Here is a 13931-nt window from a genome sequence, read left to right as displayed (position 1 = left end):
TATTTGCACTGACTCAGCACCTGCCATCTTCGGCTACGTCAGTGGAGTCTTTTGTACGAAAAAACACCTCTCGTTCTTTCCTTTGTCGTTCTGTTCTGCCTATCAATACGCGCATGCGCTGAAAACTCATAAGGGATATCCTCTGCATCTCTACGCAGAACAGAATAATTTCTCGGAACTTTTACGCGAATATATTCTGCGTTTGATATTGCCTGACCTCTCTCTCTCTCTCTCTCTCTCTCTCTCTCTTCTCCAGTAATACATACACGTAGCTGAAACTCTATCTTTACTTAAGAAAAGCGCATCTGGAAAAATGTCAACATTCCGTCACCCCTTTGAAGTGCTGGATCGTAATCATTTCTCTGCGTAACTTCAGACGTTAGTTATATATATTACCACTGGGCAATGTTAACTCTCTCAATTTCTATCTTCCCTTACCTCTCTCTCTCTCTCTCTATCTATTCCCCCCATCACTCTCTCCTAAACGCCCAGCGCCACCTTCACCTACCCCAGCTACCTCCATCTCTGTACTAGGCGAGCGGTGGCCTCTGGCCCTGTCCTGTCCTGTCTTACCCTGACCTACCCTGCCTCCCTCTCTGGGGGAACCTAACAATTGTATCATTCTTCCCACTTAAGGGCCTCTTCCGCCTGCCGCCCGCCATTTGTCATTCCTTCCCCACCCCCCCCCCTAACCCCCCGCAGCCCATTCTCTCGTCATTAAATCTCAGTGTCAATGCTCTCTCTCTCTCTCTCTCTCTCTCTCTTTACCTGAAACTTACTCACTCGCGGAGTCTATTTTGCTGGGGTGGGGGGGGGGTGTATGGGTGGGTAAGGGATGTGGGAAGATGGGGAGAGGGGGGAGGAGGGTACGTCTGGCTAAAGTCATAGCCTCTGGGCTCTTAGATGATACATGTATATGTATACAGGGGTGTCCATAAAGTCCCAGTAAAATTACAAATATTTATTGCTTGTAATGGTACTGGGACTTTATGGACACCCTGTACGTGCGAAGGCCACTGAAGAAATGGATCCATCTTTCGGTGGTCTGGGTATAATGCTGTATGAGCCGCGATCCATGAAACTTTAACCACGGCCAGGTGGTGGCCTACCCTATATCGTTGCCTAATGCACGATTATGGCTAAACTTAACCCACAAGGAACTTAAAATTTTCTATATTCTCTTAAAACAACTTAAAATACTTTTTATTCCTTTTAATACAAAATTCTGTAAATTCCCTTTATATAAAAATTAAAATTCTATAAATTCCCACTAAAACTATTTAAAATTCTATCAATTCCCCTTAAAACAAGTTACAATTCTCTATATTCCCTTTACAACAACATAAAATTCTCTATATTCCCTTTAGAACAACTTGAAATTCTCTAAATTCCCTTTAAAACAACTTAAAATTCTCTATATTCCCTTTAAAACAACTTAAACTGGTCTATATTCCCTTTAAAACCTTGAAATTCTCTAAATTCCCTTTAAAACACCTTGAAATTCTCTAAATTCACTTTAAAACAACTTGAAATTCTCTATATTCCCTTTAAAACAACTTAAACTTGTCTATATTCCCTTTCAAACAACTTGAAATTCTGTAAATTCCCTTTAAAACAACTTAGAATTCTCTATTCTCTTTAAAACAATTGAAAAATAATTTCATTCCCTATACAACAACTTAAATTTCTCTATATTCCCTTTAAAATAAGTTAAAATTCGCTATATTCAATTTAAAACAACTGAAAATTCTGTAAATTCCCTTTAAAACAACTTAAAATTCCCTATATCCTTTTTAAAACAACTTTAAATTCTCTATATTCCTTTTAAAACAACTTAAAATTCTCTATATCCTTTTTAAAACAACTTAAAATTCTTTATATCCCTTTTAAAATAACTTAAAATTCTCTATAACCCTTTTAAAACAACTTAAAATTCTCTATATTTCTTTTTTAAAAATTTTAAATTTCTATATTCCCTTTAAAGCAACTTAAAACTCTCTATATTCCCCTGAAAACAGAAAATCATGATCATCAGTTTCAACACGCAACGAACTTCGACTAATGCCATAATCTACTGTACTTAACTCACTCAGAAAGTTATTGATATCAACTCGTTACACAACACAGTTATAACCACAAGTAAAGTTATAAGGATTCTCCATTTGATATCAACTTGTTACAGAATAGAGTTATAACCACAAGTAAAGTTATAAGGCTTCTCCCTTCAAATATATACGAGTATACCCACTACACTATTCCTTTACTGGCAGATTTCCATCACAGTCATAAACACTGCGGAATCGCGGATGGGAAAAAGAACTGGGGAGGGAATGGGAAAAATTGGATAAATGATGATGAACTGGGAGATACTGTGCACAGAAGAATAGGGAGAGATAGATAAATTGCATACTGAGAGGAAAGTTAAACTGTGGAGAAATATTTGAGAGGGAGAGAGAGAAAGAGAGAGAGAGAGCAATTGCAAGCTGGAAGAAAAGTTAAACTATGGAGAAATACTGGTGTGTGTGTGTGAGAGAGAGAGAGAGAGAGAGAGAGAGAGAGAGAGAGAGAGAGAAATTGTCTGCTGGAAGAAAAGTTAAACTATGGGAAAATACTGGTGTGTGTGTGTGTGTGTGTGTGTGTGTGTGACAGAGAGAGAGAGAGAGAGAGAGAGAGAGAGAGAGAGAGAGAGAGAATTCCGCCGCAGAATTTTCATGGCAATTTTTACTGTTTATGCAAAGTAACTAAACGTCAGGGAACGGGCAACGTATACTGTATCTGGAAAATAAAATATAATGAAAAAAAAACAGCACTTTTTGTAGATCAAAAGAAAGGGGGGACAAATAAATTGGTGCCTTTTGTTGAAGCAAGAAAAAAGGAGAACTGTAAAAAAAAACTAGTAACAAACCGCAAGTGAGAGAATAGACAGACAACGTTTGAAAAGAAGAAAAAAAAGAGATAAAAGGAGAAGAGAGAGAGAGAGAGAGAGAGAGAGAGAGAGAGAGAGAGAGCAGTTTTTTCTGCTATGCAATGATTTCTCCTTCCATTGGAGAGAGAGAGAGAGAGAGAGAGAGAGAGAGAGAGAGAGAGTATTATCAAGTTTATTGTGTGTTTGAGAGAGAGAGAGAGAGAGAGAGAGAGAGTACTCAGGAACCGAAATAAAGTAATCCCTTTTTCTTCCCCAGCCGGAAAGTATATAGGCACGTCAGAGTTATAGGCCTATAGAGAATTAACAAAAGGCTTCCGTAGAATCACAACGCTACCGAAATGATGAATACTAAGACTCTCTCTCTCTCTCTGAACCGAATAGATTGAAGAGAGGACGCCACCGAAAGTTCCAGGAACACAGGAGGGGGGATGAATGCATACGAATGCACAAGCAGTAGTTGAAATGCACTGAACATATCCCTAAATCTGGGGACTGGTAAGAGTGCTTGAGAGGTTCAGGAGGGATGTAGTGCTTGCTGAGTAGCGTATTGGGTGGGGGTTTATTTATTTATTTTTATTTATTTTTTTTTTGGGGGGGGGGGGCGGTGGAGGAAAGGCGTGGTTACGGCTATGGATGGCTAATGCTTAATATCTTTCAAATATTTCTTCTCAAGATAACCAGCGGTGTGAATCATACTTCTGAACGTCATACACATACACACACGCTATATATATATATATATATATATATATATATATATATATATATATAATATATATATATATGTATATATATATATATATATATATAATATATATATATATAATATTATATATATATATGTGTGTGTATTTAAGATGAATGGTTCTTTTTTTTTAGTGTTTTCTTACGTGCTGCTTATGGGAAAATATTCACGTTTAGTATATTTAAGATTATTTCTAGCACTTCGTCTGTCATTTTCATGGATATTGGTTGCACAAATTCCTCGGAATATTTCAATTATCATTTATACATTGCTATGATATTCATTATTTTTTCGACTTGTTTATGCTTAATGCTATACAGATCTGTAAACGGATAATGTATGTGTATATATATATATATATATATATATATATATATATATATATATATATATATATATATATATATAGTATATATATGACTGGTAAAGGTGTTCTGTAACAACAGAATTCCATCTAATAAAAGGAGCCCATAAAACACCAAAATGTAGAGAGAAAGTACTATATTTCAGAGAACTGCTGTCTCTCTCTTCAGGTATATGAATGAGAAAAGTTTACAGAAAAGGTGGTATTTATACCAAGAGATTCGTCCACAAGTAAGCCAATTTAGGTCACCCCCGCTGATAATCTTCCTTTAATCTTCTTAAGCGTTGGTTGAATGAACACTGCGTCGACGATGTCTGATGTCCAATTCCCTTTTGAGATGTTCATTACCTGCTTCTCTTTTATTAAGGCCGATTCCATCATTTGACTCTTGTACCGGCAGTTGCTGCTATAAATTACACGTGACATATTCCAGTTTATTCTATGGTTATGTTCATTTATATGATTGAAAATAGCCGATTTCTGTTGTCCATACCTAACTGACCGTTTGTGTTTGTATTAATCTCTGGGGAAGTGATTTACCTGTAAAATCCGATGTAAGATTGGTCACAGTCCTGGCATGGGATCATATACCCCCGAGTCTTTGGGCGATGCCTTTTGTTGGACGTTAATCGGGATGGCAGGATTTGGCTAAGGTATTTGGGTAGGTAAATGCAAAAGGGTTGGATTTCCCAAAGGGAAGGTGTGAGTTACTCTCTTAATCGTCTCCAGGTGGGGAATTTTTATTTTATTGTTGGGTGTGTCTCTGGTCTTGTCTTTAGGGGGTCGGTAGAAAATTACGTTTGCTTTTTGAATTGCTTTCTCAATTATATGGTCAGGATACTTTAAAGATGAGAGTTGCTTGCGAATTAGTTCAAATTCTTTTTCCAGGAAATCTGGGGAACAAATTCGTAAGGCTCTTAAGAATAGGTTGCTAGCTAGACTTATCTTGATAGTATTGTCATGATAGCTAAAGTAGTGAATATATGAAAGTGAGAACGTTGGTTTTCTGTATATGGTAAATTTTGTATTCTGTCGTGTCTCTGATTATTAAAAACATCAAGAAAAGGAATTTTGTTGTCTGTTTTCCCATTCAAACTTTAAATTTGATGCTGGGCACTAATGCGTTTTAATTTTGAGAGGAATTCATTAAATTACCCCACTTATTATCCCAAAATGTTTAGTATGTCATCCACGTATCTCATCCACAGCATGTTTTTGGTTTTATTGCATTTTATTACTGTAGTTTCAAAGTATTTCCATGTACAGATTGGCTAAAATAGGACTTAAAGGACTACCCATACTACACCGCCGAATTTTTGCTTGTAGAATGATTCCCCGAATGAAAATACGTTATTAGATGCACATAATTCAACTAACTTTATGATCTGAATAGGGGGATAATTTTTCCCTTAAAAACTGAAGAACGTCCTGTACTGGTACTTTTGTGAATAGGGAGTCTACGTCAAGGCTTAAAAAAGTTTTATGTTGTGAAGTGGTATATGTGCTTCTCTGATTTGTGACAAAAGTCTTCCGAATGTTTGATGTGACTGGAGAGAAAAAAGTGCCTAAAAAAAAAAAAAAGGAGCAAGGAGGCCAGCTAAGCCATTTAGAGAATTTTGTAATTGAAAGCTCCGGCGCATGAAACGATGGGTCTGAATGGAAGATTGTCTTGTGAGATTTGGGAAGACCATAAAAGTAGGTAATTTAGGATTAATTACTTTTAAATTTCTCTAATAGTTCAATACTCTTTTTGTCTTGGCCAATTAATCTTACTTTCCGAAAAAATTTCTGTGGGAACGTTCTGGAGGGGACTTTTTTCGTCAGTTTTTCGTAAGTATTTGTGTCGCTAAGGAGCTGGTTGATTTTGTCCATTATTACAATTTTGCCGTCTTTGTCGGATCTACTTATTATAACATCTAACTTTTTTAGCGAGTGGATGGCTATCATGAATCTGCGGGGAACAGGATATTTCTTATGAAGGTCAGTTAAAGCATTTAGTAACACTCCTTTAAACATATCTCTTCACACGGCTGTAGTTTTTGTCAGATATGAATTTATCAAAAGCCACTATGAAGTCTAGGTTGTTTTTTGCGGTCTGGAAAAAGAATTGAACTAATTCGAAAAACAAGCAACTCTCATCTTTAAAGTATCCTGACCATATAATTGAGAAAGCAATTCAAAAAGCAAACGTAATTTTCTACCGACCCCCTAAAGACAAGACCAGAGACACACCCAACAATAAAATAAAAATTCCCCACCTGGAGACGATTAAGAGAGTAACTCACCACCCTTGGGAAATCCAACCCTTTTGCATTTACCCTACCCAAATACCTTAGCCAAATCCCTGATTAACGTCCAACAAAAGGCATCGCCCAAAGACTCGGGGTATATGAGATCCCATGCCAGGACTGTGACCAATCTTACATCGGATTTACAGGTAAATCACTTCCCCAGAGATTAATACAACACAAACGGTCAGTTAGGTATGGACAACAGAACTCGGCTATTTTCAATCATATAAAATGAAACATAACCATAGAATAAACTGGAATATGTCACGTGTAATTTATAGCAGCAACTGCCGGTACAAGAGTCAAATGATGGAATCGGCCTTTAATGAAAAGGAGGAAGCAGGTAATTGGAAACATCTCAAAAGGGAATTGGACATCAGACATCGTCGACGCAGTGTTCATTCAACCAAACGCTTAAGAAGATTAAAGGAAGATTATCAGCGGGGGTGACCTAAATTGGCTTACTTGTGGACGAATCTCTTGGTATAAATACCACCTTTTCTGTAAACTTTTCTCATTCATATACCTGAAGAGAGAGACAGCAGTCTCTGAAATATAGTACTTTTCTCTCTACATTTTGGTGTTTTTATGGGCTCCTTTTATTAGATGTATATATATATATATATATTATATTAATATATATATAATATATATATATATATATATATATATATATATATATATATATATATACATATATCCGTATACAGATCTGTATAGCATTAAGCATAAACAAGTCGAAAAAATAATGAATATCATAGCAATGTATAAATGATAATTGAAATATTCCGAGGAATTTGTGCAACCAATATCCATGAAAATGACAGACGAAGTGCTAGAAATAATCTTAAATATACTAAACGTGAATATTTTCCCATAAGCAGCACGTAAGAAAACACTAAAAAAAAAGAACCATTCATCTTAAATACAAAGATGCAAAGGAAAAGTAAACTTCTACCCGGTGCGTTGTTATTGCATCCTTAACATAAAAAATAAATAAAATAAAAAAATAAGATAATAACTCTGTACTTACATAAAAAGAATAACAAATAAAATAAAAAAGAATTATATAATAACTCTGTGCTTACCTTAAATCTAGCCCAGGTCACTTTTGCGAATTGGTTATCAGTGTTCAAGTCAAATCTTGTTCATAAAAAGTTATTCTGATTTGTTTCTTTTCTCTATTAGCACAAGTTACCTGTGTCTTCCTGCTTGTAGAGAGTGTAAAAAAATAGCTTGATACTCTATTAGCATAAGGTACCTGTGTCTTCTTGCTTGTACAAAGTCGTTAAACAACAGCTTAATATTCTATCAGCACAAGGTACCCGTGTCTTCATGCTTGTGCAAAGTCTCTAAACAACAGCTCAATGCTCTATCAGCACAAGATACCTGTGTCTTTTTGCTTGTACAAAGTGTAAAAAAGAGCTTAATACTCTATCAGCACAAGGTACCTGTGACTTCTTGCTTGTACAAAGTCTCTAAACAACAGCTTAATATTCTATCAGCACAAGGTTCCTGAGTCTTCTTGCTTGTAGGAAGTGTAAAATACAGCTTTATATTCTATTAGCTCAAGGTACCCGTGTCTTCTTGCTAGTACAGTCTCTAAACAACAGCTCAAACAATAGATTAATACTCTATCAGCACAAGGTACCCGTGTCTTCTTGCTAGTACAGTCTCTAAACAACAGCTCAAACAATAGCTTAATACTCTATCAGCACAAGGCACCCGTGTCTTCTTGCTAGTACAGTCTCTAAACAACAGCTCAAACAATAGCTTAATACTCTATCAGCACAAGGTACCTGTGTCTTCTTGCTAGTACAGTCTCTAAACAACAGCTCAAACAATAGCTTAATACTCTATCACCACAAGGTACCCGTGTCTTCTTGCTTGTACAGTCTTTAAACAACAGCTCAAACAATAGATTAATACTTTATCAGCACAAGGTACCCGTGTCTTCTTGCTTGTACAGTCTTTAAACAACAGCTCAAACAATAGCTTAATACTCTATCAGCACAAGGTACCTGTGTCTTCTTGCTTGTACAAAGTCTCTAAACAACAGCTTAATATTCTATCAGCACAAGGTACCCGTGTCTTTTGTTTGTACAGTCTATAAATAACAGCTCAAACAATAGCTTAATACTCTATCAGAACAAGGTACCCGTGTCTTCTTGTTTGTAGAAAGTCAGCAAGCAACAGCCTATTACACACACGAGCCAAAAGTCTTCAGTTGTATAATAATAGCCTTCTTTTCTGTCCATTCGCAGGTCTGAAGAAGACAGCTGGGGTGTATCACATCTACCTCCTAGCGACTTCTGTCATCGTAGTAGCAGTATGCTCTTTGCTGTAGACGGGAAGACGACCTTCTGAGAGAGCGTCTTTCATCTGCAGGAGAGGGAGTCTTATTTGAAAAGCATCGTGCGTCGTATTGTTGAGTGAGCTTGTGATTTTAAAGCCTTTAAGTCTGAGACAAGACTTCTTCGACATTCGCCAGTGGCTGACAACTTCGTCTCGTGCGCATGCGCAGAAAAGCCCACAAGAGAAGAAGCCCAGTTAGCAAAGGGTTAAGAATGATCTGTGATCAAATTCGCTCTGCCTGAGCGCATGCTCAGATAAACCTGAAAGAGAAAAGGAAGACCACTTAGAAAAAAAGGTTAAGGAGTGACCAGGTTTGCTCTGCCTGCGCGCATGCGCCGATAGACCTGAAAGGGAAGAGGAGAGAACAGTGAGAAAAGGTTTAAATAAAAAAAAGGGGGTGATCAGGACACTTATACACAGCTCGAGAGGCAATAAGACATACCGGTCCTTTTCGAATAAAATGGCCTTATCCATCATCTTGTATATTCCCTCATGTCTAGGGTCCAAGTCACACGCTATCATTATTAACGTTATTATTTTACTAAAAAAAAAAAGGTGTTCAGTTAAGTCTGCGAGGCGTGGGGTACTGTCATATGCACTAGAAATAAATAAATAAAAAAATAATGAAAAACAAAAGGTCTAGCCCACCGCTACACTTCTTTGACTGAGCATGGCTCAGTTCAGTAAGAGATTTTCCAATTCCAAATTTTGCTGTTGACTAGTGGCTAGTAACTAGTAGCTAGTGACTAGTGACTAGTACACACAGGCCAGTATAACCCACGCGAGCAGGCTTAAGTGAATGCCTCAGATTTGTCTGTCCAATCAAGCCTTCTCTCCTATGGACAAAAAGGTGGTTATAAAATGTAAATTTTCATAGGTTATAGGTAACATTATTATTGAAATATTTAATGACCAAATCACATAGACGCTCTTGCCTTATATGTTTACTTTTAAGGTATCAAATTCTCTCTTGGAACTGGGTGGAACATTTGAAACGTGCCTCTGATCTTATTAAACTTTTCTCCTTGGGTTCAAGTGGGTACGCCAAAAAAAGAAAAAAAAAACTGCTTGTAACCAAGGAGTTAAACCGTGACTGGGTTTATCATGACTGTTAGTAAACCAAAAAAGTTAAGCCGTGAAAGCAGGGGTTCTGGGAAAGATTTCTATTAGTAGAACTTATCATCAGGGTTTAACTAATTGAACCAGGACTTGCCCTAGGTCAGCTAGTTGACCTTTTCCTGGTTGGGGTTAACTAGTTGATGGCGAACCTATCCCTGCACAGCGTTAAAAGTATGTCAGTAGGCAATATTATTGCTTTTGGGTCAAATAGTTAAACCTATATATTCTCTGAGGTCAGGATAACCCCCGAGATAAGCAGTTAGAGTCGAACAGTTGACCCAAGACTACCTGAGGTCAAGGTAACCTTGGAGACACTTATTTGGAGTCAACTGTTGAGCCAAGACTGCCTGCTGAGGTCAAGTTAACCTTGGAGATAAGCATTTCGAGTCGAATAGTTGACCCAAGGCTACCTGAGGTCAAGATAACCTTGGAGACACGTATTTGGAATCAAACAGCTGAGTTGAGATTGTCTAAGGCCAAGATAACCTTGGAAACACTTATTTGGTGTCCAACTGTTGAGCCAAGACTACATGAGGTCAAAAGATAACCTTGGAGACACACACTTCGAGTCGAATACTTGACCGAGACTGCCTGAGATCAAGATAACCTTGGAGACAGAAACGACGACTACCTGAAGCGAAGCTATACCTTGAGTCCAAGTCTATGAGCCATTATTACTTGGGGTCAAGCCACGATGAAGCAGAGAGAAAACGAGGGAGAAGAAGCCTACTCATGATGACGTCACCCTTAATAAGATCAGAGAGGTACCATCAAATGAAAACTCACTTCCACGATGGAACTTGGACTCTGAGCCTTTGATAAGTGGATTTCCGTGTGCTAACTTTTTAAATATAACTGTTTGTTGGTCGTTCCAAAAAAAAAAAGGAATATAAATATTATGTACAAATACATTCTTTTAAAAAAATGAAGACTTATGAAAATGGGTGCTTGTTATCAAATACAGTAGTGGATTTAAAAGAGAAAGAACTTTTAGTGTGTACAGTTTGGAATTACACGAGTGTAGAGAAACTATAGTTATTTAGCGTAACTGTAGAGGTTAATCAGAAATCAAAACTATGTGAAAGAGACGAGGTTCTCAATGGATCATAAATAGAGCGTTTACTTCTCGGCAGCCAGTATTTCAGAAAAGTTGTTTGAGAGAGCAAAAATTAGATGTATTCACTTCATAAGCGCCTTATGTTTCTCACTTTGAACTATAAAACCTTGTTTTTGTATAGTTTCTGTTGTACATGTTAACCAAGTTTAAAAAGTTTAAAGCTTTCTCCTTGACAGAGAGAGAAGAGAGAGAGAGAGAGAGAGAGAGAGAGAGAGAGAGAGAGAGAGAGAGTAAGATACCTGCACCTGTCAGCATCGTATCGACCTAACCTCACGCCATTTGATATGATAAAAGATTTGAGTCTGGGAAACTATCTATCAACAGTTACAGCCATTTATTTATTTTTTTTTTTTCAAGGGACACACTGCTGAATAAATCAAGGTAAGGAAATGGTTACCGAACAGAGATTCAGTCGTGTCCTTGAAAATTATTAGTGACTCTATTTACTCGAAGACAAAACATGAAGAAAGAGTGACAGAAAGTGAGTCAGTATTTAAATGTGAGTTTTGATGTCTGGAGAATTCTTCCCGTTCGTTGTTATACAATATTCCAGTTCTTTGCCATAACAACAGACCACAACAGAAGGGAATTATATACATAAATTCGTACGTACGCCCCTCAGACAAATAAAGTTATTTTCGATTCTTTTAAGGTACCTAATTTTCATCCAGGAATGAGGTTCAGATAAAGCCCATTGCTAACTTCTGATTCTAGATTTGCTGAGGAAATAAAGTAAATAAATAAATAAATAGGAAATGCAATAATAAATAAATAAGCATTCGATTTCTGAGGAATATGGTTCAGATAAAGCCCAATGCTAACTTCTGATTCTAGATTTGCTGAGAAAACAAAATAAATAAACAAATAAATAAACAAATAAAAAAACAAAATAAATAAATAAATAAATAAATAAATAAATATTCGATTTAGAGGACACGCAACTTTGTCTAACAAAATAGCTGGCAAGATCTCAACATTGTCCCGAAAAATGTCCACAAGTTCTTGACATCTTACTGAAACAGCGACAGTATTTCATTTCTGCGCGGAAAAAATTGCCCATTTATTGTCGTTTTATCGAAGGGGCGGTAGCAGAGTTTCATTTCAGTATAGGGAAAAATATCCCCTTTCTTACCTGTTTATCGAAGGGGTAGCTGTATATCTTATTTCATAATGGCAAAAGATTTTGTCGGTTATAATGTCACTCAACAAATAAAAATGTTTAAAAATTATGTTTTGAGTACGACAAACACGTTTGATGTTTCCCAGACTCTAGAACAGTGTATTATTATTATTATTATTATTATTATTATTATTATTATTATTATTATTATTATTATTATTATGAACAAACATTCATATGGAACAACCTACCACAAAATAATTGTCAACACGAGAGAAAACAGAAGTTATAAAAAATAAAAATAATAATAATAATAATAATTCCTACAACAAAGAGATTTTTATACACACAAACAGCAACACAAATCAGAAACATTTTAAAACATTATATAACGCAACACAAACAATAGAACGAAAGTGCTAAAAAAAATACACTACTAAGCTCTTTCTAACTAACAAACTCTCTGACGCCAATTGTTTTCTACAATGCTACAATTCTATTATGAACGAAGTTATTGTCACCCTTTAATTAACATAAATTTTCTGTGAAAATTTGAAATTTTACACAGTTTAATTAATATACCTCTTCTAAGAGAATTTGAAAGGTAATATTCTACAAAATTTAGTTAATAAAAATCTGTCTGTGTCCTTTAATTATTATAATTTCCTATGAAAAGTCCAATGTCAATATTTTACACTTTTTAATTAATATAAATATGAGCTACTGTTCATATAATCTATTGTGGATCCGGACTTAAGACCCGAAAAATACTGAGTTGGAAAAATAAAGGTCGTGTGGGGCAGAGGAGCCATCATGTGATATACATACACACACACACACACACACACACACATATATATATATATATATATATATATATATATATATATATATATATATATATATATATATACATATATCGGTTTTTATTCGTTTATCCCTCATCACAGTTTCAGCTTGAATCTCGAGAGGCGAGTGTCGGTACGAGGTGAACATTTGTTTGTTGAATTTTTTCTTAGTAGTTTATGTAATAATAACAATAATAATAATAATAATAATAATAATAATAATAATAATAATAATAATAATAATAATAAAAGCCCCTTTGCTACTATGCCATAGCCAGTTTCATTATATCAGTCTCATGCTTATAATAATTACTATTACTATGATTATTAATATTATTATCATTATTAATATTATTATTACTATTATTATTATAGAGTGGGCAACTGCGAGGTTGATATAACCTCATGTCTTTGTTTTTGGTGTTTTGTACATGAGATACCCAGGGCATCAACACATCGAGTAGGGCCCCAGTTTTAAGTGGACGTTCTCTCTCTCTCTCTCTCTCTCTCTCTTCTCTCTCTCTCTAGCTCTCAGTTCCCTGATTTTTCAAGATACAATATTCTACATTTAAGAATTTAATTATTTGAAAATTACTTCTTTTTTATTTTTTTGTCTCCCAAGACAGCACACCCATAGGATTGTACTGGTGGGGGGTGGGGGGGGGGGGGGGAAAGGTGACCTGGGGTCTCCACTCGGTCAAATGTTGCCCTAACTTTGCAATCACTTATGTGCTTTACGTTGATAGGTTCTATTGAACGATGCAGGGTATCTCTGTTCCATATGAGGGGGAAAACAATACATACATACATTCATACACACAAACATATATATATATATATACATATTTATGCATAAATATATATTTATATATATATATATATATATATATATATATATATATATATATATATATATATATATATATATATATATATAAAGGGAAACATTCACGATCAATAAAAGTATTAGAAGCCATGGAATGAACTGTCAAATTGAGTATCCATAACATTGTTTATATAAGCTTTTACTAACTGAAATAATGAGT

General features: G+C 35.6%; 1 protein-coding gene across 1 annotated transcript in view; it reads left to right on the top strand.

The window, feature by feature from the left end:
* Nucleotides 1-13544, top strand: part of LOC135206038 (uncharacterized) — a 332904-nt gene extending 319360 nt beyond the window's left edge. Inside the window, exon 7 of the mRNA XM_064237214.1 lies at nucleotides 8591-13544. Coding sequence (XP_064093284.1) covers nucleotides 8591-8673 — 83 coding nt within the window. The 3' untranslated portion in view covers nucleotides 8674-13544. The remainder of the gene's footprint in view (nucleotides 1-8590) is intronic.
* The last annotated feature ends 387 nt before the right edge of the window (nucleotides 13545-13931 follow it).

This window comes from Macrobrachium nipponense, chromosome 29, assembly GCF_015104395.2.
Source record: "Macrobrachium nipponense isolate FS-2020 chromosome 29, ASM1510439v2, whole genome shotgun sequence".
Classification (NCBI taxonomy): Eukaryota; Metazoa; Arthropoda; class Malacostraca; order Decapoda; family Palaemonidae; genus Macrobrachium; species Macrobrachium nipponense.
The sequence above is the reverse complement of the archived record's forward strand: the minus strand, read 5'-3'. Positions and strand labels throughout refer to the sequence as shown.